This window comes from Oncorhynchus mykiss, chromosome 22, assembly GCF_057628025.1.
Source record: "Oncorhynchus mykiss isolate SJ-2025 chromosome 22, ASM5762802v1, whole genome shotgun sequence".
NCBI classification, from domain to species: domain Eukaryota; kingdom Metazoa; phylum Chordata; class Actinopteri; order Salmoniformes; family Salmonidae; genus Oncorhynchus; species Oncorhynchus mykiss.
This window is the reverse complement of record NC_143043.1, coordinates 8,215,589-8,238,166: the sequence shown is the minus strand read 5'-3', so window position 1 is coordinate 8,238,166 and position 22,578 is coordinate 8,215,589. Positions and strand designations below refer to the sequence as shown.

The 22,578-nt window shown below is 39.5% G+C and overlaps 1 protein-coding gene, 1 long non-coding RNA gene and 1 other non-coding gene across 6 annotated transcripts in view; 2 read left to right on the top strand and 1 right to left on the bottom strand.

Moving 5' to 3' along the window:
• Nucleotides 1–5,194: 5,194 nt before the first annotated feature.
• LOC149972790 (uncharacterized) lies at nt 5,195–7,650 on the bottom strand. Its single transcript, XR_016490491.1, has 2 exons — nt 7,531–7,650; nt 5,195–5,641 (listed from the first exon to the last, which is right to left on the bottom strand). It is a non-coding gene; the product is annotated as an uncharacterized LOC149972790 (long non-coding RNA).
• trnas-cga (transfer RNA serine (anticodon CGA)) lies at nt 7,639–7,720 on the top strand. Its single transcript has one exon. It is a non-coding gene; the product is annotated as a tRNA-Ser (tRNA).
• A 515-nt stretch (nt 7,721–8,235) lies between these two features.
• nabp1a (nucleic acid binding protein 1a) overlaps nt 8,236–22,578 on the top strand; it is a 23,985-nt gene continuing 9,642 nt past the window's right edge. For 2 of the 4 annotated variants that reach the window (XM_090215306.1, XM_021578732.3), the window contains exons 1-5: nt 8,291–9,293; nt 9,367–9,417; nt 9,626–9,764; nt 10,243–10,314; nt 12,960–13,044. In XM_090215306.1, coding sequence (XP_090071432.1) covers nt 9,200–9,293; nt 9,367–9,417; nt 9,626–9,764; nt 10,243–10,314; nt 12,960–13,044 — 441 coding nt within the window. In that variant the 5' untranslated portion in view covers nt 8,291–9,199. Of the gene's footprint in view, nt 9,294–9,366; nt 9,418–9,625; nt 9,765–10,242; nt 10,315–12,959; nt 13,045–22,578 lie in introns of all 4 variants that reach the window. The other 2 variants (XM_090215307.1, XM_021578733.3) reach the window with 1 other exon arrangement.

The window sequence follows — 22,578 nt, the reverse complement described above, 5'->3', positions numbered from 1 at the left end:
TGAAGAGGTGCTATTGCGCCTTCTTCACCACATTGTCTGTGTGGGTGGACCATTTCAGATTGTCAGTGATGTGTACACCGAGGAACTTGAAGCTTTTCACCTTCTCCACTGCGGTCCCGTCGATGTGGTTGGTGGTGTGCTCCCTCTGCTGTCTCCTGAAGTCCCCATCAGCTCTTTCGTTTGGTTGACATTGAGGTTATTTTCCTGGCTGTTCTATATTGGTTTGTCTCTTGCAATTCAAGTGTCAACACAATTCACACTGTGCCTTATTAACATGTTTTATTTGTCTACTAATAAATTCAAACTAAACCCTTGAGAGAGTTTTTGCCTATCATGCTGTACCAAAAGCAATGGCCACCAACTCTGATTGTGTTGCAATAAAGAGTCTTGCTGTTACCAGTGTAACAAAACAATCTAAAGACACTACACACAGACGAGATGGGAGACCATGACCAGTACATCACATCATTCATTTGATATTTCGCGTGAGCAGTGGCAGTCTTTCTGAATTTGTAAAGTAGAATATGGGTCGGCCATTGGTCAATGACCAATGCGCGAGACTGCTCTCTAAACAAAAACAAAAATGAAACTATAGAAGTGCAAATAAGCCATCATGGGGCAGTGTGCCCACAAAAGCCTGGGACTTGGTTGGAGGCAGTACAGGGTCGTATTCACTAGGCACCAAACAAAATGAAAACAGACTGAAATGGCAAGGGACTACCTGAACTTGTCCTATAAGAAATGCTTGTTTTTAGTTTTCTATTGCAAAAGGAAGTTTTGCTACTGTCCGCACCAATAAATACGACCTAGTACTTTCACAGGTTACAACAGAGCTACCTAACCCTCTTCCTGGAGATCTACCATCCTGTGGGTATTCAGTCCAACTCTAAACTAACATACCTGTTTCAGCTATTGAGGATCATGTTCCAGGCCCTGACCAATTTGCAGATAATACATTGCATCAACCAATATTGCATAGCACGTAATTTGCATGCCACATCATCGACTGCGCAGTCAGCATTAGATTGCTTTTCCCCTATATCATATGGGTGGCATTCCTGCCTGACTAAATTGCAGATCCCTGACAAATATTGTGAATCTTGGATAGTTGTTTAACACATCAGCTAACCACATCAGCTAACAACATCATATGATATTGCAATGTAATGTCCGACAGTTGATGACGTGGCGCACAACTATTGGTTGAATCAATGCAATGTCTTCAACGTAATCAGGCGCATATGTGGTTAGCTGTTATGTTCAACACTAGCCTCGTGTGGCCATCCTTCCAAATCTTGTCTCGTTAAATCGTGTTGGAAATCTGGAGAAATCCAGTATAGAATTATGGGTTTGGATGGGAGCGTAGGTTTTTCTTCAAACCCTTATCTAGCGTACCTAACTAACTGGTTGATAAACTGAATCATGTTACAGGATGGTAGCTCTCCAGGAACAGAGGTGGTAAGGGTTCCTGAGTGGTGCAGCGGTCTAAGGCACTGTATCTCAGTGCTAGAGGCCTCACTACAGACCCTGGCTCGATTCCAGGCTGTATCACAATCGGCTGTGATTGGGAGTCCCATAGGGTGGTGCACAATTGGCCTAGTGTCGTTAGGGTTTGGCAGGGGTAGGCTGTTATTTTAAATAATAATTTGTTCTTAACTGACTTGCCTTGTTAAATAAATAAACATTAAAAGCCCTACAATAGTGATTTTGGATTTGTAAGAAAATGTATGAAAGTAGAGGCCAAATAATCTGAACCAATTATGCTAATCTGTTATGTTAACTATCCAAGCGTTGTAATACACCCATAAATTAAGAAGCAATGAAGTCCACCTGCAACGCGCCCGCGGGCTAGCAACGCTAACGCAGCCTAGCAACGCAAACGCAGCCTAGCAATGAACGCACCCGTGTAAACCTGCAACGCTCCCACGGGCTAGCAATGTCAGTTAAAATAACTGCAGCCAGCTGGGCTACGAGTTGCTGGAGCTCGTTCAGAGTTCACGTTTAAAACTACGTTTTAAATGTTTTTATTAATTTAAGGAGCTGCAAACGCAATGCTCTCGTATTATTTCTTCATGACCATTTTGCTTCCTATGGCGGGCAAGTAAGATCTTGCGTTATTTTGTCATTGTCAATACAGTACATCTACACCACGATATGAAACGTTGATTTGAACCTTCTGACCAACTAGTGGGTCATGCGGCGCCCCACTGTCTGATTCATATTGCGTGATTTCTGAACGCTATTATATGGAGTGATTTTTCAGTCTTATCAACTGTAGGCTACTAATAAGAGCAGCTGCCTATAGCCTATGAGCCCTTTACATCTGGTCTGGGTAAACTAATTGGTAACGTTATGTATTTATAGTCCATGTGTGGGTGTCAGGAGAAAATGTGAATGTGATCAAATGTAGTTTATATTCAAAATTGGGCTGCCTATAGTTTTTAATCCAAAATCCTTAACTGGAATCAATCAATCAACATAAGTGATGACAGATGTGAGTAAATGTTTTATAAGGCCAACAGTTGCATAGGCCTGCATGATGCAAACATGCATAAAGCAAGCTCAGCCCTGTGAGTTCTATTGTCCATCAGTTGTTGTCAATGTGTCTGGGATGAGGAAATGCCACTCCTAATCTAGTCTAAATATAATTTATATGAACAAATATAAAGGTAGCTGCAGTTTGACAGGGTGTTCATCCCCCCCAGGGCCAGGAGTGTTTTTCAGGAGTTTTTAAAACCTTGTGACCTGATTTTGAAAAGCTAGTCCCACATAGCCCATATAAAACCTTTTTATAACTGATTAATCACTGTCATACCTTATTGGGTGCAGAGTTTTCCTAGTTAGGTTAACATATAAGGAAAAACTCCAGGACCCAAGGGGTAAAAATTGCCCCACCACTCTGGGACCTATGGTGCCACCAGTCGGCTTGCAGTTGTCAGTTATCGTCAGGTATGTGGATGATCAGGGCTTTATTCAGGAACATTTTTTGGGCTTCTTTGATGTGTCAAGTGGGCGAGATGTGCAGTCTGTAATTGAATTTATGAATTTTGAGATGTCTGAGTTTAACTTCATGGAGAAACTCGTTGTCCAAACCTACGATGGCGTGGCTGTAATGGAATGTATCTGCTATTTGTATTTACAGCTAAGTCCCCTCCTGTTCCCTGACTAAGAGGTGATGACTACTCCACTCCACTACCATTGTCAACTTTCTCCTGACATGAACTGAAGCCACGTCTCATGTGCCCGCTCATCCACTGGAACATTGAATGTTTCCCCTCCAAGCACTGTGAGTACCCCTATCAAATGTCTCTCATTACTGTATGTAGAGTCAATCACGTACACAAACACAATCACATTATTACACATTAATGATTTTACTCCTTGCTTGGACTAACTCATTCTTAGCTCTTTTGTCTAACTGTGTAGTGTGTTGTGTTATTGAGTTGCTTTGTGTGTCACCAAATTAGCTTGAGATGATTTTACTGCAACACTGCATCCAAGTTTCTTGACATAGGCGTTTCACAGAGCTACCAGTCAAGGCGAGCTTATGTATATAAGCTCCCCCACCCACTCGGCCTGTCTTTTTTTCGAACTTGCTGGTAGTTAGTCATGAGAGAAAAAGTACATTTTCAATTTTTTTAGTTGCATTTTTCTATCACCCCAAAATATTATTGGTGATATTTTAGTCACTCAAAAGGCTATTTTATATGGGAATCAGAATCACTGTTTGGGATAGTTTGGGATTTTGGCAATGAGACCCTTTATCTACTTCCCCAGAGTCAGATGAACTCATGGATACCATTTCTAGTTGCTAACTAGCGTTAGCGCAAATTCCTGTTCCTGAGCTGTTCCCATAGGCTTCCAGTCATTGCACTAACGCTAGTTAATATTGGCTCGCCAAACTACCTCTAACTTCCTTCATACTGGATGCAGACAGAGGCGTCATGCCCATAGGTAGCACAGGTGCACGTGCCCTCTGATTTTACCTGTAAAAAAAATTATCATAATAATTTGAAAAAATACAAATATCTCTATGTTAAGACTGCTAGACACCTAGCAATTTTATGAAGTTGGCTTTAGATAGCCCAGATAGGTTCCTAATCTCCCGACCTCATAACTAGCTACCAAGAAGCCATTTCAGGCTATCAATTAAGGAGTAGTTAGCTGACATGCCTGCTGGGTTGGTAGACTTTAGAAAAACAAGCAATAAGTAAATGTACTGAATAAGACTCACATTCTTTTCAATCTTTTACCCAGATTTTTAGCAGAGATGCATATTTAGTTTCTTTAAAAAAATAACCACCAGTTACAGACAGCTCAAGAGATACAGTATCCTTAGATATGCAGTATTGCTGAGCGATTAGTGTTTTTTGGGGGTCGGTTCGGTTTCGGTTTGATTATCCAAAAATAATCACAGTTTTCGATTTTGGTTTTGAATATTTATGTAAACATTAAATGCACAATGCATCATGTCAGTTGTATGCTGTAACAACACAGAATAATAATAATAAAAAATGTAACCTTTATTTAACTGGGCAAGTCAGTTAAGAACAAATTCTTATTTACAATGACGGTCTACAATTAGTAAAAGTCCCATGATGGTAGTGACTGCCCATTACTGAGTACCACTTATTAACCATAATTTATTCACATTACTTCAATAAAATATTTCAGTTGTTGGGTATGTTACATTTGTTTTATTTTATGACTTTATTATTTCATTCTAAGTCATCATCTCATCTATATAGAGCTGCTGCTTATGTTGTCTGACAAAATCACTTTTTAGTAATTAGGTAAATAAGGCATACTTTTATGACTGCTAAATACCAACTATCAATCACTTAGATCATGTATTTTCAGGTACAGATACCTCGTGAAGCAACTGCTTTCTATCCCTTTCTATTGCGCATTATTCTGTCTCTTCTCTCCATGTCTGCCCAAAACTAACCTAACGTAATAGGAGGCATAAAATAAACTCACCGACACACAATGGCTTATGGTCATTGTAATTAAATACCACGTTTTCTGTACTAAACTATGTAGAATTTTGTCCTGTTGGAAACTACAACTCCCTACTATATCGCACAGTTCTGGGCTTGATCTGATTCATCGCTAGAAAAACTATGCAATGTGCGCATTGAGCTCACAGAAAAAAAACTGAAGGAAATGGAATACAAATAATTGAAGCGACATCGGTCCAAAAATTTTTTTTAAATGAAAAATAACCAACATTTCGGTTAATCACTTAGGACTAATATGCAGAAAAATAAACCTATTTTCTTTAACAACGAATTAAGCATAATGAGGGCCTCCTGACTGGCGCAGCGGTCTAAGGCACTGGATCACAGTGTTGCATCATCACTACAGCCTGGTGTTCGATCCCAGGCTATGTCACAACCAGCCGTGACCGGGAGTCCCATATGGCGGCACACAATTGGCCCAGCGTCATCCGGGTTAGGGAAGGTTTTGGCCGGGGGGGCTTTACTTGGCTCATCGCGCCCTAGCGACTCCTTGGGCCGTGTGCCTGCAGGCTGACTCTGGTCATCAGTTGTATGGTGTTTCGTCCGACACATTGGTGCAAGCAGGTGGTAAGAAGTGAGGCCCGGAGGACGCATTACTCAACCTTCGACCTTCACCTCTCCTGAGCCCGTTGTGGAGTTGCAACGATGAGACAAGATCATAATCATGAAATTGGGAAGAAACAGGAGGTAAAAAAAAAAGAATTCAGTATAATAATTATGGCTCTAGACTGCAGGAAAATGCTGTTTCAGGTTTTTTTTAATGCTATTTTCTCCATCTTTAGGATGGGGGACCTAGCACCAGTCCAGATAACTCCCCAGCAATCCTCACGTACTTTGTGCCCCCTCAGATTTGAGGTGCATGACGCCCCTGGATGCAGATACATAATTTTATCCACAAATTAATCTAACTCCGGGGAAGCAGATAAAGGGCTTCATTGCCAAAATCTCAAACTATCCATTTAACATTGCATACATACTAAAAATCACATATTTATGCTATGACATTCATTATTAAGAAAATTTGATTGATTATCTCTTTCAGAAAGATCAAACTTCACATCTCATGTTTGTTTCATGCATGCCAAACAGTCATTGGAAGACATCAGTTGGAAGATACCAGAGTAGTTGGTCTTTGTCTCCCCCTAGTGTTTTGTTTTCTTTACAAAACTATCTCTATTTTTGTCTTGCAGAACTTCACAAAAGGTAGGTGACTATGGAAAGTTTAGCCAACTAATGAAATAAAACATTAAACAAACTCAAGTTTCATGTGGACTCTATGGTTAAAGAAAATAGCAGATTGCTTTGTGGTATGGCTCTAAGGTTAGCACATTTTAATTGGACAGACAGGCTGGTATGGTAAAAAACTTGAACGCACTACCAGCACTTTGAAAAGTTGATGTACACCTTAAAAAATATAAATGCAACATGTAAAGTGCTGGTCCCAGGTTTCATGAGCTGAAATAAAAGATCCCTGAATTTTTTCCATACGCACAAAAAGCTTATTTCTCTCTATTTTTGTGCACAAATCTGTTTAAATCCCTGTTAGTGCTCAAGATAATCCATCCACCTGACAAGTGTGGTAGTATATCAAGAAGCTGATTAAACAGGATGATCATTACACAGGTGCACCTTGTGCTGGGGACAATAAAAGGCCACTCTAAAATGTGCAGTTTTGTCAAACAACACAATACCACAATATCTCAAGTTTTGAGGAGCGTACAATTGGCATGTTGACTGCAGGAATGTGCACCTGAGCTGTTGCCAGAGACTTGAATGTTAATTTCTCTACCATAAGCCACTTCCAACGTTGTTTTAGAGAATTTGGCAGTGTATTCAACTGGTCTCACAACCGCAGACCATGTGTAACCATACCAGCCCACTACCGCCACATCTGGCTTCTTCACCTGCGGGATTGTCTGAGACCAGCTACTCAGACAGCTGATGAAACAGAGGAGTATTTATGTCTGTAATGAAGCCCTTTTGTTGGGAAAAACTAATTCTGATTGGCTTGGCCTTGCTCCCCAGTGGGTTGGGCCAGTCTCCTAAGTGGGTGGGCCTATGCACTCCCAGGCCCACCCATGGCTACGCCCCTGCCCAGTCATGTGAAATCCATAGATTAGGGCCCAATTAATTTTTTTCAATTGACGGATTTCCTTATATGAACTGTGACACTGCAAAATCTTTGAAATTGTTTCACGTAGCGTTTATATTTTTGTTCAGTATAATTATACTTTCCTGTGGATATATTCTCACATTCTTACGTGCTAAAAAGTACATCATTTTCAGAAACATTCTGGCTTGTAGAGTTCGTCAGGGGAAACTTTCCTGATCAAAACGCTTTTTTTTTTTTTTTACCCGATGTAGAATTCAATGCAATTCAAAGTCCGGTCTTCGGGTTAGGTAAGCACATTCTGCTGCTATGCAATAATACGAAAGCAATTGGACGCGAACTAATAGTTGTGCAAAAATACGAAAGAAAACATAAAAATGGTTTTGTTATTAAACTCACCTGGTTCGAGATCGTAATCACATAATGTATACGACGAGCACAGAACGTTATACCAAAAAGTTTATAACTGACGCTATATACTCATACATCTCTACCTCTTTTTATCAAGTCACGGTGGCCGAGAGGTTAAGGCGTTGGACTCGAAATCCAATGGGGTTTCCCCGCACAGGTTCGAATCCTGTTCGTGACGATTTTTTGTAGAGATTTTACTATTGCTAAGTATTTAATTTTTAGATGTAGTTTACCCAAATCGAAAATATATATTTAACAGAGTAAATGCCGTCATTTGGCATACCGAACATACACAACAGTGTCATAGCCAAGAAAGAAATATATGAACTACATGGTATATTGGATATAGATATAATTTAACATTATAGCATAAGTGCACAGCACACTTTATAACACAATGTGCAATGTGATACAATGTGACTAGCACTGTAAATATAACCTCACAAGTTATCTTTTGTCGCGTGGCTGTCTGGATACATCTTTAAAGATAGCGTATTGCAAAAGTCAATATGGTATTGCTATATGCACCAAATTATGCACTGCTAGATCAGCCAAAGCTAATAATTCGTCAGTTTTGTGATTTAGAAGAAAGTAGACAAAGGGTTTAAAATAAATCGGGAGAGGGAGTATAGTCAGTGATTATTTGTGGTTTTGAAATGGAATATAAAATACCCTCCCGTGCACCCCCTTTCTAGCTAGTGAAATGGAATGGTCGGGTGTATTTATTCGACCGGCGAAGCACGTTGACGTAGTTAGGGGGCATTGTTTGAAGAGCAGGGGGGAGCGTGCCACAGTTGTCTAGATTTAAACTCGCCGAGAATTTTCTTTAGCCATAATTCAAGTCTAATTACTAGCAACACTTGAATTTACGTTTATCAAATAATTATATATAGCGGCCATGTATTAGCAACATAGACACGTACGAGTTTGTGTTGTAACAAAGCTGAAGTTGGACAGCTAACGTTAGCTAGCGCTACTTCCTCCATCAGACTAGAAATGAGTGTTAATGTTAGCTATAATTTATAATTGAGCCAACATCAGTCTTTTTCGTTATGTAAGTAGTTAGTTAGTTCAAGTTTTGCGTAAACTCACCATTGTGAGAATATTCAGGCTAACGTTACTGCTGTAGCTAGTTAGCACCAGATGAGGAAAGAGATTGTCAGGCGGTTAAACATTTTTGACGTTCATATTTTTTTATTCACCATAAACTAGTGTTTTAGATTAATACTTAGCACAGCAAGCATATCGTTTAATGTAGTTGGCTAGCTTTATGTAGTGTTTTTTTCACGTGTAACTAAGATTGTTCTAGCAGGAAGTACAGTAACCTTTAAGAGAATAGCTTGGTAGAAAATGGAGTAAAGCAGCTACAGTGGTCCATCCATTGAAAGCAAAAGTAACGTTAGCTTGTTATCCTTTTAGAGGCTAGCTTTATAAATCGGGAACCCCACATCTCCTTTGTTTCAGGTTGTGGCAACAACAAAAAAACGTTTCTCAAATAACTTTGTATAGACCGCTAGCAAGTTATGACAATCCCTTTATGTTGAAAACTAACGTTAGCTGGCTAGTTTGCTGCTAGCTTCCGACCGAATGCTGCTACCGATTGCATAGCTTTCTAGACAGCTTGCTAGCGTGTCACTTTCCCAATTGCTTCCTAAAGATGTCGAACGCCATAAACGAAGGTCTGTTCTTGATAAAAGACGTGAAGCCTGGATCGAAAAATTTAAATATCGTATTCATTGTTTTGGAAATAGGTAAGTTGGTGGAGATAACAATGTCGTGTTTCTCGTGTCATGTCAACCTAGATTCGTTACCGTTTTCTTAAAGGGCCAGAGGAACAATTGAGTCGATTGTGCAACTTAGTGCAAACATGTAATCGTGAGTATAAAAAAAATGCCTCCGTGTAATAGCATACAATTACCTGTATTTTTTTGTTGTTGCTTTGGACATGTTCTGACAGGGTGCCATATTACAGCCATGAGGACTTGGTCACCCATCACAAAGGCTATGTAGACGAGCTATGTTTATTGAATTGCATTTCTAAAGGGATAACTTCACTTGCTCTTGTTCTTTTCTCATATGTTAGGACGGGTAACCAAGACGAAGGATGGCCATGAGGTGCGTTCCTGCAAGGTAGCGGACAAGAGCGGAAGCATCGCCATCTCTGTCTGGGACGAGCTGGGCAGCCTCATTCAGCCTGGGGACATTATCCGGCTGACCAGAGGGTATTGACCCCTACCCACACCCATTGGGCTACTGCAATGATTCTCATCTCTGGCATTGGCTACCCTCATGGTTGTACATATTGTTCTAGCCAAGCACAATAACATCCCATTTAACTACTCATTAAGCCATTTGATATGTTGAATCAGGTGTGCTTTTACTGGACTAGAACAGAAATGCAACCTTGGAGATGAGAAACACTGCATGACCGGTAGAGGCCTTGACTGATATGAGCAGTTAGTATATGGAGCATACACTCCCCTGAGCACCTGCACAGGCTTACCATTGATTCTGTTATGACAAGAATCTTAGGAAAGTGAATAGAAGTATAGCAAAATGTGTTGCTATGAAAACCCATGAGCTGTTTTCCCCTCTGGAATATAATTCACATTTTTCTAAAGTTAGTAGAAATGGAACTGATCCCAACCCCAGTACTTTGTTAGCTAGATACAGTATCTTGACTTTCCTCCATCTCTGCAGCTATGCCTCCATGTGGAAGGGCTGCCTGACCCTGTACACTGGAAGAGGTGGAGACCTGCAGAAGATCGGAGAGTGAGTACAGTCTATTTATACCACCAGGAACTTCCTGTATTTCACGAGAATTCAGCTGGCCACTTGCCGCACTCTTTATGATTTAGTGATGCATAAAAGCAGAGAACACAAAGTGAGACTGCCCCCCCCCCCCCCCCCAAAAAAAAAACAAACTCTGTGGTTAGGGTAGTATTGATGACTTTTGTTGAAAAAGTGGTAGTGTAGGAGTCTCATACCAAGAAAAGCAGAAAATAACACTGATATCATGGTATGGGTAGCATTCAACAGGCCTGAAATTTGATTAAAGAAAAAAAAGTATCTGAACTTGTCCAGTAAGAGTGCTTGTTTTTCAAAAAATGTTGCCTGAAAAAAGTTATGTGCAACCCCACTGCCCCTCCACTATTGTATTGTAAACATGTGGTGTTCTATCAAATAAAACATGTCTGTTCTTACATCTATCTACAATAGTTGAGCAACAGAGGAATTGCATTTAGTTTAAGAATACAGAAGGTTATATTGCTTTGAAATAAGTTTGGCGATAGCATCGTTTATCGACAATGATTGACAGCCATGGTCGACGTTGAAGACATCGTGATGACCCATGGTGGTTTAGCGTATTTGAGTGTCGCCACGTAGTACATTTGTCTTGCAGGGCAGCACAAGTGACATTGAGTATTCCTATATGCTATAGCCCATTTCAATAAATGTTGTATAGCCTACAGAATGTATGAGGAATGTAGTCCTGAAAGAACAGAATTCCACCAAATCGGCACAAGATGTCCAGTTTTATAACACGCTCTTTAACTATCTGTTTAAAAAAACGTAGCCTATGTTCCATTCTCTCTCCATTCGATAGGCTATGAATATGACTGAAGGCTACGCTTCATCGTTTTATGCATGGCTTTCTCCCGATCAAACAATGAATGTAACAGAATTATTTGAAAGCCTTAAGGTAGGATTAATAACAAGAGGACAAACAATAGCCTATAGAAAAAGCTAATGACCATTTTATTGAAGTTTAACCGTTATTATGAAATAAATTATCCATGCGGGCTGGGAAAATTCTTCCATGCAGGGTTGAAAACCAAATAGGCCTAATTGGAGGATAGGTAATTGGCCGATCATAAAAGCTTTAAGACCAGTTTAAGTTATGAACATTAGCTTATTTCCAAGGATTCTAGCCTATCAGTGTTCTGAAGTCGAGGCTTTCAAAAATAACAAGAATGAAAGTCTGTAACCTAAGCCTAGGCATAGGCTATTCTCAAACACTGCTTTGAGAGATCGAATAAACAATATTTATTTTTCTATTTTGAGGCAAATAAAGCAATTATTATCCAGTTCTGAAGACTAGACTGCTTCTATCCAGGCCATGATGTAGGCCTAAAACCTAGCTCACTACGGTAAGACAGCCCGTTCATCATCAGTCACTGCTCCATCATGTGCAAGCCACAGACACAACTGTTCTGCTCCTCCACCAGCAGGGAACATTAGAAAAGATGTGCCATTGCCTGCACTGCCCATGCTTTCAACCACATTGACTTAAGTCATGATTCGTCCCGTTGCATTAGGTTTCACGCTATAGCCCACCCTTCGTTTTAGAGGAGTTATATTTTTTCCAACAAAAAAATAAATACATTTGTGGGTGGCCAATCGGGGCGATAGCATCGTATCAATGTTTTATGGGTACATAATCATGATAGGACAAAGGTTGACATCGACCAACCCTGCTTTGAAATATAGGTGTCATGTATACTGAACAAAAATAAACGCAACATGTAAAGTGTTGGTCCCATGTTTCATGAGCTGAAAAAAGATTCCCAGTTTTCCATATGCACAAAAAGCTTATTTCTCTCCAATTTTGTGCACAAATGAGTTTACATCCCTGTTAGTGAGCATTTCTCTTTTGCCATGATAATCAATCCACCTGACAGGTGTGGTATATCAAGAAGCTGAATAAACTGCATGCTCATTACACAGGTGCACCTTGTGCTGGGGGCAATAAAAGGCTACTATAAAATGTGCAGTTTTGTCACACAATGCCACATATGTCTCAAGTTGAGGGAGCTTGCAATTGGCATGATGACTGCAGGAATGTCTACCAGAGCTGTTGCCAGAGACTTGAATGTTCATTTCTCTACCATAAGCTGCCTCCAACATGGTTTTAGAGGATCTAGCAGTAAATCCAACCGGCCTCACAGCAGACCACGTGTAACCACGCAAGCCCAGGACCTCCACATCTGGCTTCTTCACCTGCGGGACTGTCATGAGACCGGATGGCTAATGAAACTGAGGAGTATTTCTGTCTGTAATGAAGCCCTTTGTCGGGCCTGGCTCCCCAGTGGTTAGGCTTATGCCCACCCATGGCTGCTCTGCCCAGTCATGTGAAGTCCATGGATTGGTGCATAATGAATTTATTTATATTGACTGTACCTTATATAAGCTGTTACTCAGTAAAATCTTTGAAATTGTTGCATGTTGCGTTTGTATTTCTTCAGTATAGTTTCAAGCTGGCTACATTACATTGTTTTAATGCTTTTCGGTACAAGTTGATGCATGCAACTTTACTTGAATGTGCTGGGTTACTTTTAAATATCAATGACATGCATGCAGTATTAACACACAGGGTTAATGTTCCTAACATTCACTAAATGTATTCCCTCCCATAGGTTTTGCATGGTGTATTCCGAAGTGCCTAACTTCAGTGAGCCCAACCCAGATCTGCTAGCCCAGAACAACCAGCAGAACAAGACTGTAAGTACCTCTACCCTACCCTGGTCCCAGATCTATTTGTTCTGTCTTGCCAACTCCTATAGGCATTGTTTTTGCCAAACATGTTGGCTATCCAGCACAAACAGCTCTGTGACCAGGCTAACGGTAGCCCACCTCCAGATTGCTCAAGAGGGTTGGTTAATTAAAAACGAAAAGCTGAAATGTATTTAGTCAATAAGTAAAACATTTCTTAACAAGTCACACAATTTGCATGGACATAAATGACATACCTTAAGGGAACATTTTGACATTCGCCATATGGTTAGTGAGAAATGCCACATTGCAAATGTACGGTTCCTTACCAGACGTCCAACAGCATCTCTAAAATTCGCGGATGGCGACGGACCGTGCAGCAGGGCCGGATGTTCCCACAAGAGGGCGAATGGAATCATATTGCAGATGTATAAAACATCACCAATCACGACGTGGCCTTTTCTCCTAAACGGAAAATACTTCGAAGACAACTTGGTGAGCTTAGGTTTGGCATAATGGGCAGTTGGCCCTCAACGGTTTTTGAGTTCTGGCCATTTTTCTGCGATTAAAGGTAAAAAAGTAGGCCCAAAATGAAGCCTGGCCCTAAATTTTATTTGCTTTTGGGTGACAGTGGGAGAACCTTAATGGTGAGAAGCACAATTTGACCTCAGGAACGTTCCCGAGGTCCTCCCGATCTGTGCAAGCCTAAACTTGACCGTGCGGCATTAACCCTTAACAGTGAAAAACATTTTTTTTTTTCATCTCACAATTTACAATGACTTCTTTCCCCTTAGGAATACATTGCCTGCTCCCCTGAATTCAACTTGAAGCCTATGTGGGTTATGAATGCCTTATGAACCTGTCTTCGATGACAGTCTATCAGGCCGCTATGAGGTCTACCTGTGTCGATTCTAAGCTTCCTGAAGCAACCGGAAGTGGTTAAAATCACCCTAAAAGTGTTTTTCCATACCCAAACTGATGTTTGATAGAAATAGTGAATTCAACACTGTGTAATAGTCAGTTCTTAACGTATAGACTTAACTCAGGATTCTGTAAAAGCATACCCCAATGAGGATATGTTTACTTTTAGCCTCCTGTGCCAACCGGAAGTGCCATAGTTGGTGTCATAGGGGCTGTTTCAAAGGGTTAAAGTCAGATCTTTCCAAAACTTCATATGTGCAACCCTCGTGAACTGAAATTCAGTCATGTCTCCCATACAATTTCCAAGAAAAACTCACACACACACAGCTTGGACGGAGGGACACAGTGTGGTGCGTAGAAATAGACAGAGCCTGCAATAGTTACCTTTGTTTGAACTATTAACCTCGGCACCATTTTTATTTTTGGAAAAATAACGTTCCCAAAGTAAACGGCCTATTTCTCAGGACCAGATGCTAGAATATGCAATAATTGACAGCTTAGGATAGAAAACACTCTAAAGTTTCCAAAACTGTACAAATATTGTCTGTGAGTATAACAGAACTGATATTGCAGGCGAAATCCTGAGAAAAATCCAATCAGGAAGTGACCCTTATTTTGAAACCCCTGTCTTTCTATGCATCCCTATTGCCCATTGAAAGGAATATCAACAATATTCCTTTTTCTACGTCTTCCCTAAGGTGTCTACAGCCTTTAGACATAGTTTCACGCCTTTATGTTGAAGAATGAGCGTAAACGAACACATTGCGTATGTGGCCAGCTGATGGCTCTCAGTGATTCTTGCGTAAAAGAGAGAGGTAGCCATTTTTCCTCCCGGTCCTACTGAAAAGCCAACTGTCCCAGTTGATATATTATCGAGTAGATATTTGAAAAACACCTTGAGGATTGATTATAAAAAACGTTTGCCATGTTTCTGTCGATATTATGGACATAATTTGTCGTCGACCGCTATTTCCGGTGGATTTCTGAACATAACGTGACAAATAAACTGAGGTATTTTGGGTATTAAAAATAATCTTTATGGAACAAAAGGAACATTTTCTGTCTAACTGGGAGTCTCGTCAGTGAAAACATACAAATATAATCAAAGGTAAACGGTTAATTTGATTGCTTTTCTGATTTTCGTGACCAAGCTTCCTGCTGCTAGCTGGACATAATGCTATGCTAGGCTATCGATAAACTTACACAAACGCTTGTCTTGCTATCGCTGTAAAGCATCATTTCAAAATCTGAGACAGGGTGATTAAAGAACCGTCAGACCTAGAGTTCTGAAACTTTCAAAACCTGTTCTAGACCTCAGGTCGATTGTGCGTGGCGAGTTATGTGGCTCTAGAAGGTTCTCGGACCGAGAATATTCTCAATAACTTCAATTCATTTGGACCATTACGAAAATGACGACGTTTAGAAAAGTCCCAGAGTCGCAAGACTAGGTCCATTGAAAACGGCTCGGCCCATAGAGACGGATCCCAACATTTCTGTCTGATAGCTCATTCAAGGACCCCTGGAAGGAAAAAAGTGGATTTTCAGAACCAATTAAGGTCTTGCTCGGGCACCGAATGACCTATCGAGCCGAAACTTGGTATTCGGAGTCGCCTCAGCTAGGCCTACACATAATATCAGAACTGGACCCGCAGCTAGAAGGTAACTTTGTGTTTTATGTTTTTATTATGGTTTGAACAGAAGGCGCTGTGAATTTTGGGCCAGCTCTGAAATATGTGATAGTTGGCTTCTAAACGAGTTGGAAAAAGTGGGTGTGGTTTCAGTTTGTATTAGTTTGGTGTCAGAATGACATCTAATTGACTGATGGACGGTGACTTGCTGGCTGACTTTTGTCCATTTGCAATATGTTTAAACAGTGAGGTACCATCACCAAAATGACATTCTGAAATCAACACCAAGAGCGATGGAGTGGAACCAGAATCACTGCCCGGCCATCGCGAGTTCATTGGGCCAGTCAATTTCGCATTCCTGCTGTACTTTTGAGCATGACAAATTTGTGATGGTAAATGCACATTGAAACATACTGCAAATGCACAGCCGTGCACCTGGTGATTGGAACGGGTTACCAGGAGCGCATTTTTAAAATGTTTTTTAATGCCTTACGGGGTAGCAAGGGGTCTACGGTTGGGTAGGGAGCACCCCCCCCCCCATCCGTGCCCATCCAATAGGGGACCCTTGTCATTTTGGACATTTTTCAAAAAATAGTTAAAACAACAGTCCCACTTCTCCCTCTTCATACATGACAAATAGACGATCTAGGTTGATTCATGGCTTAACATAGTGCTATATATCATTTTGGCAGTATAAATACCTTTTGGACATGGTTCACTGACTTTCGGGTTTGTAAACCGACTTCTATTGATCGTACATGGCAAATGGACATAACATCCTGATTTGGCACTTTCAAATCTTTCATATTGCATTTGGACATTTTTTATGGCATTTGGCCCCCCAAAAATAAAGTGACTTCCTATGAAATCATATTGCAAATGGACAAAACATATGCCCTATGGACAAGTAAAAAAATAAATAAATAATGATAATCAAATATGACTAAAGTATGTTGATACAGTTCTTATACATGTGTAATTGACACAAATCGAAATACGTTTTTGAAAATGTTTTCAATATTTCAAAATTGTACTCTTAGGTCTTGACTGCAATATGAAAAATTACGGTGGAGCGCATCTGTTGGATTTTTGCAGTGTTACACTTGGCATTTGCCATATGGCATTTGCAATCAACTTTGAATGAAACGACGCCCGAATTGAGTGGTATTGGACACCGTGTATATATTTAGTACGGTGCCCATATGTTCCCATTCAGTTTTTTTACATTTCAGGAGGGTGTTCCCTTACATCCAATTAGTGTATAAACATTATTTTTGAATGACTATACCTAATCTCTGTACTCCTCACTTAATGATCTGTAATTTCCCTCAGTCGAGCAGTAAATTTCAACCACATAGACCAGGGAGGTTTTCCAAAGAACGGCACCTATTGGTAGATTTGTAAAAAAAAAAAAATAAGAAGAAGAAAAGCAGACATTGGAGCATAGTGATTAGTTATTAGTTACACTTTGGATGATGTATCAATATACCCAGTCACTTCAAAGATACAGGCGTCCTTACTTACTCAGTTGCCAGAGTGGAAGAACACCACTCAGGGATATCACGAGTCCAATGGTGACTTTCAAATAGTTGCAGAGTTTGATTTCTGTGATAGGACAAAATTGAGAGTGGATCAACAACATTGTAGTTACTCTACAATATTAACCTAATTGACAGAGTGAAAACAAGGAAGCCTGTACATAATACAAATATTCCAAAACATGCATCCTGTTTGCAATAAGGCACTGAAATAAAACTGCAAAAAATGTGGCAAAGAAACTAACTTTGTCCTGAATAGAAAGCATTATGTTTTGAGGCAAATCCAACACAGTACCACGTTCCATATTTTCAAGCGTGGTGGCCGCATCATGTTATGGGATTTCTTGTAATCGGCAAAGACTAGGGAGTTCTTTATGATTAAAAAAAATGGAGTAACGCCTATCTACTTTCCAATACCCTGGGAGACATTCACCTTTCAGCAGGACAAGAACCTAAAACACAAGGCGAAATATACACTGGAGTTGCTTACCAAGACGACATTGAATGCTCCTGAGTGGCCCAGTTAGTTTTGACTTAAATCGTCTTGAAAATCTATGGCAAGACATTAAAATGGCTATCTAACAATGATCAACAACCAACCTGAAAGAGCTAATATTGTACAATCCTTACCCAGAAAGAGTCTATATGATTGAAACAGACTTTAAGTAACTCAAAAGGAGAACACGTTTCTGAGAGAATCTGGTACTTAATGGTATCAAAGAAATATGTTGAAGATCCTGTAAGTCTTGTGAAATTATTTCTTACAGCACTACAGATCTCAGGTGATACTGTTGACAAAATCAAACTTCGAGATATGAGCGCCCAATCGTTGCCAAATTTTTGCATTCCTTAAAGACAAAATAATGGTTAAATGCCTGGGTAAAATACTTTCTGGCATGAATGGTCCAGTTCCTGAAGGAAATTGCAGAACAGTGCAAACGTCTGTTCCCACTCTTCAAGGTGAATAGATTAAAAGGGAAATGTGTAGCTCTCGTAGTCGATAAACTATATTGATAACAAATTGTGCCGAGACACCAGGACCATTCCATGGCTTTTCTAAATATTACAAAATTCCCAGAGTCGTTGAATAATGGACCACCCAATACTATCCATGGTAGGGATTGTAATATTTTTTTGGGGGGGAAACCATAAAATGCAACAATTGATAAAGAAATTAACTACAACTATACCATTCAAGATGGGGAATGTTGTCAAATAATTAGTATTCAACTTTCTATTTATAGTATTTATAAATAGATTAGACGGCATTAGAAGAGAGGATAATTATTGAAAAAGTACATTTTCAAATATAAGGAACTGGAACACAAGTACTCAAGCCTGAAATTAGGTAGGAATCAACATGGTAGGAATAAAACAGAGGACATAAGGCACAGTTTGAATTCGTAAGGTGGGGTGTGTGTTTTTGTGTTTGGGAAAAGTGGCGTGAAAAAAGAAAATGGTTGCAAATGTCAGAGCCCATCCATGTGCGTCTATGAGCAGAAGTTGAGAGCTTTCAATTTTGTGCTGATATGGGATATACATTTTTTTTTTAAATTATAAAGTTAAAGTTTATTTATTGTCTTATCATGGTGGAACGGTTCCCAACTCTATACCCTAGACACCCTCCTGAGCGACCCATACTCTAAGGAGAAGTCCTTATCTGTTTTATAGGCCTACTGCAAGTAGCCTATACCCAGCCAAGATGGAAAGATAAATGCAGTCAGACACCCACTAAATCGGCACCACTCCCTCAAGATTCTGAGCCTGCCTGGCAGAGTTGGTCCTTCAAAGCCTCTGGATGGGTGAGCATAATATTCAACGATTTTCTCAGTCGCTAATGAGAACCTTGACCATGTACCTAGCCAGTGGGGTGCCCCCACCCAGGACAGTACTGGCAACACTAGCTGCAGTAACCCATGGGGAGGGGGTCACACTCAGGCAATAAGAGAGGGGGCAAATTATTGTGTCCCCGGTGGCACAAAATAATTGAAGATCTGACTGCACAGAGATGCTTGGGAAAATGGTCACAACGGGGGACCTGTGTGTGTTTCAGGGGAAGGGGTTGTACCTGATCTCGAACAGCTAGGACTTGACATTGGTTAATCAAATCTTCCCATTCTTGCTCAATGTTGCATGCCTTTTCAAACCGCTACAACTATGTATTTGCACATCAAGTCCTTTCTTGACTTGGATGGCACAACTGTACAACATCTGAGGAAGGGTGTGTGTTTATCCCACATCTGCTACTATGGGGTAATGCTGTTAGGAACAATATAGGATGAATCACAATTTTCTAAAAATAATAATTGCTTGCCAAAAATGTAAATTTTGTAATGGCCATCCTGGTTATAGGTAATAATTCTTTGCATGAACTGCCTACATTATTACACATTATTTGTTAATTGTGGAAATTAAGATGTGCAAGATTTTTAACATTTGTTTGTTTTTAAACTTTATATAATACAATTGAGGTGAGGGTGTTGGAAATGCTTTTGGTGGTTGATCTGCTTCTGTTCTGTGTTCACTTGGATGACAACCCAACTTGGGATAGGGGGAGGTTTTAGCGGGTGTAATAGTGGAGGACAATTGGATGTTTACATAGTAGCAATGTAAATATCATGGTACAGCTATATGGACACTCAATCATTATGGTACTTTTTAACAGTAACTTTACAAACGTGTATTATAAACAGTATTGGGTGCGGGGCGGCGAAAAATGATTATCCCGTAGGCAAAGAAACTCAGAAGGGGTGACGGTATTAATGAACAATTTTGATCAAAATGTGCAAAATGTCCAAACAGATCCGCAAAGTAGATGGATTATATTTAAACGTGTTATTGGCTCATGAACACATTTGGCTCATTTATTTATATGGTCCAAATAATGATCCACGCTTGTTTTAAAAATAAATAATTATAATGTATATCAAACCTACAAGCAATACAAGATGTATCATTATGGTGGGAGATTTATAATACGGTTTTAAACACCTCAATGGACTGTAAAGGAAATCACTCTACCAATTTTAACCCTCATGCACTTAAGGAGATCATTAATATCATATATGCATTAGAACTAGTGGATATATGGAGGCTTAAATATCCTGACCGAGTGAGAGATGCATGGTGGAGGCTCAATCAAGCTAGTCGTCTTGACTTCTTTCTTATGTCATTCTCGCTGGCACCAAAAGTTAGTGTTAATAGGGGACAGAATGCGTTCGGACCTTCACGTAATTGGCATATACATTACTCATACAGAATTTCCACATGGGCGAGGATATTGGAAATTTTTTATCAAAGCCTATGGAATGTTAATTTGTTTTAGCTAGGACGGAATAATTTAACTGACTTTTTCTGAGGTAACAGGTACAGCATGGGACAATTTTCAAATTTGCCTTTAGAGGCTATGCAATTTGGTACTCATTTCTAAAACAAAAACAATTCAGGTCAATAGTCCATATACAAAGAAATAGGACTAATAGTACAGATGGCAATGCAAACTGTACCATAGAGGCTCAGAATAAGTTGGTGGAAAATAGGAACAAATGGAGGAGCTTATTTAACGAGTAATGTTATAAGAAATATTGAACTGGATGGAATATGGGAAAAATGCGGCAAATTCTTTTTTTTAATCTTCAATTTAGAAGTGTTACCAAAAATAATTTACAGAAACTTGTTACAAATTAGTCACCCATGTTTCACAAACTATATTTTGAAAGCGGAAGCACAGTACTTTAAAAGCATATGTTTTTGTTTGTCTCCTCTAACCAAAGCTGATTGTATGGATTTTTTTCCCCTATTAATAATGTACAATGAACAGCTGCACAGAGACTCATGAAGGCTGAATTACAGAGCGGGATTCTTGATGCAATTAAAGCCTTTAAGTCCAGTAACTCCAGGGCTGGAAGGCATACCAAACCTTTTTTTGATATACCATGAGGACATTTTTTATTAGCTTGTTTTCACCACTTATATAAAATTGGTAGATTGTCAGATACTCAACAAGGTCTGATTTCATTATTACTGAAACAGGACCCAAGTGGTAAATTATAAAGATCCAGTCCATAAAAAAAATTGAAGGCCCCTTACACTTCAGTGTTGTGATGCAAAATGCATAGTATTAAAAAGGTATTGTCGGATATTATTCATCCTAATCAGACTATTTTATTTTTTACATGGATGGTACATTGTAAATAAGACAAGTACGGGAAACAGTAGAACACTAGCTGACTTAAAGGTTTTTGATAAAATACAACTGGGATTTATATATAAATGGCTCGCATATTATAATTTTGGAGAATATCCTATACAATGGGTTAAAGTTATGTATAATAGCCCTAGATGTAAAATGGTAAAGAATGGCTACTTCTCAGAAAGTTTTAAATTGTCAAGAGGTGTAAAACAAGGTTGTCCACTATCAGCATATCCATTTATGGCCATCTAAATGTTAGCGATTAAAATCAGATCCAGCAATATCAAGGGACCATAAATCTCGGACTTGTATGCTGATTAATGTTTTCTTTGAAATCCCAAATTTGGATCCCTCCACAGCCACAGATGACAGATACTTTTTAAAAACTGTAGTTTATTTCTTTATCAATTGTATTTTGTTTCCCTTTATTCACATTGAAGAGTGGGTACAGAACTTTGCGCCATTCTGCAATTTCCTTCAGGAGCTGATCATTCAAGCCTATATACTGAACTATATTATGCATTGGATCACAAAAAAAATACTTTTACATTACTGTGTAGTTTTCCAATTAAAAGGTCTGACGGTGATGTGAATATATTTTTCGGGAAATCATCTCACTAAAATACATGATAATAAAGTTAGCAAAAATGGATACGATCTTGCTCCCATAGAAAGGAAAATCCCTGTATTTGTTAAAATCACCCTGAGTAACTCTTGAGTCATATCCCAGTTGCTTTATGGCCTTGCCTACACCTAGCAACCTATTTTTATTATATAAGCAAAAAATACACGTTTTTACTTGGAACGGCAAGCTAGATAAAATTAAACGGGCCTATTTATATAATGAATGTGAATTTGGAGGGCAGAAATGATTAACCTCCACGGGATCGGTGTCCGTATACCGGGACGGTTGAGCTAACGTGTGCTAATGTGATTATCATGACAGTTGTAAGTAACGCAAACTTTCCAGGACGTAGACATGTCTTATATGGGCAGAAAGCTTCAATTCTTGTTAATCTAACTGCACTAGAGGTTGACCGATTTTAATCGGAATGGCCGGTTAATTAGGGCCGATTTCAAGTTTTCATAACAATCGGATATCGGTATTTTTGGACACCTATTTGGATGATTAAAATTTTTTTTTACACATTTATTTAACTAGGCAAGTCAGTTAAGAACACTCTTATTTTCAATGACGGCCTAGGAACGGTGGGTTATAACTGCCTTGTTCAGGGGCAGAACGACCTTGTCAGCTCGGGGATTC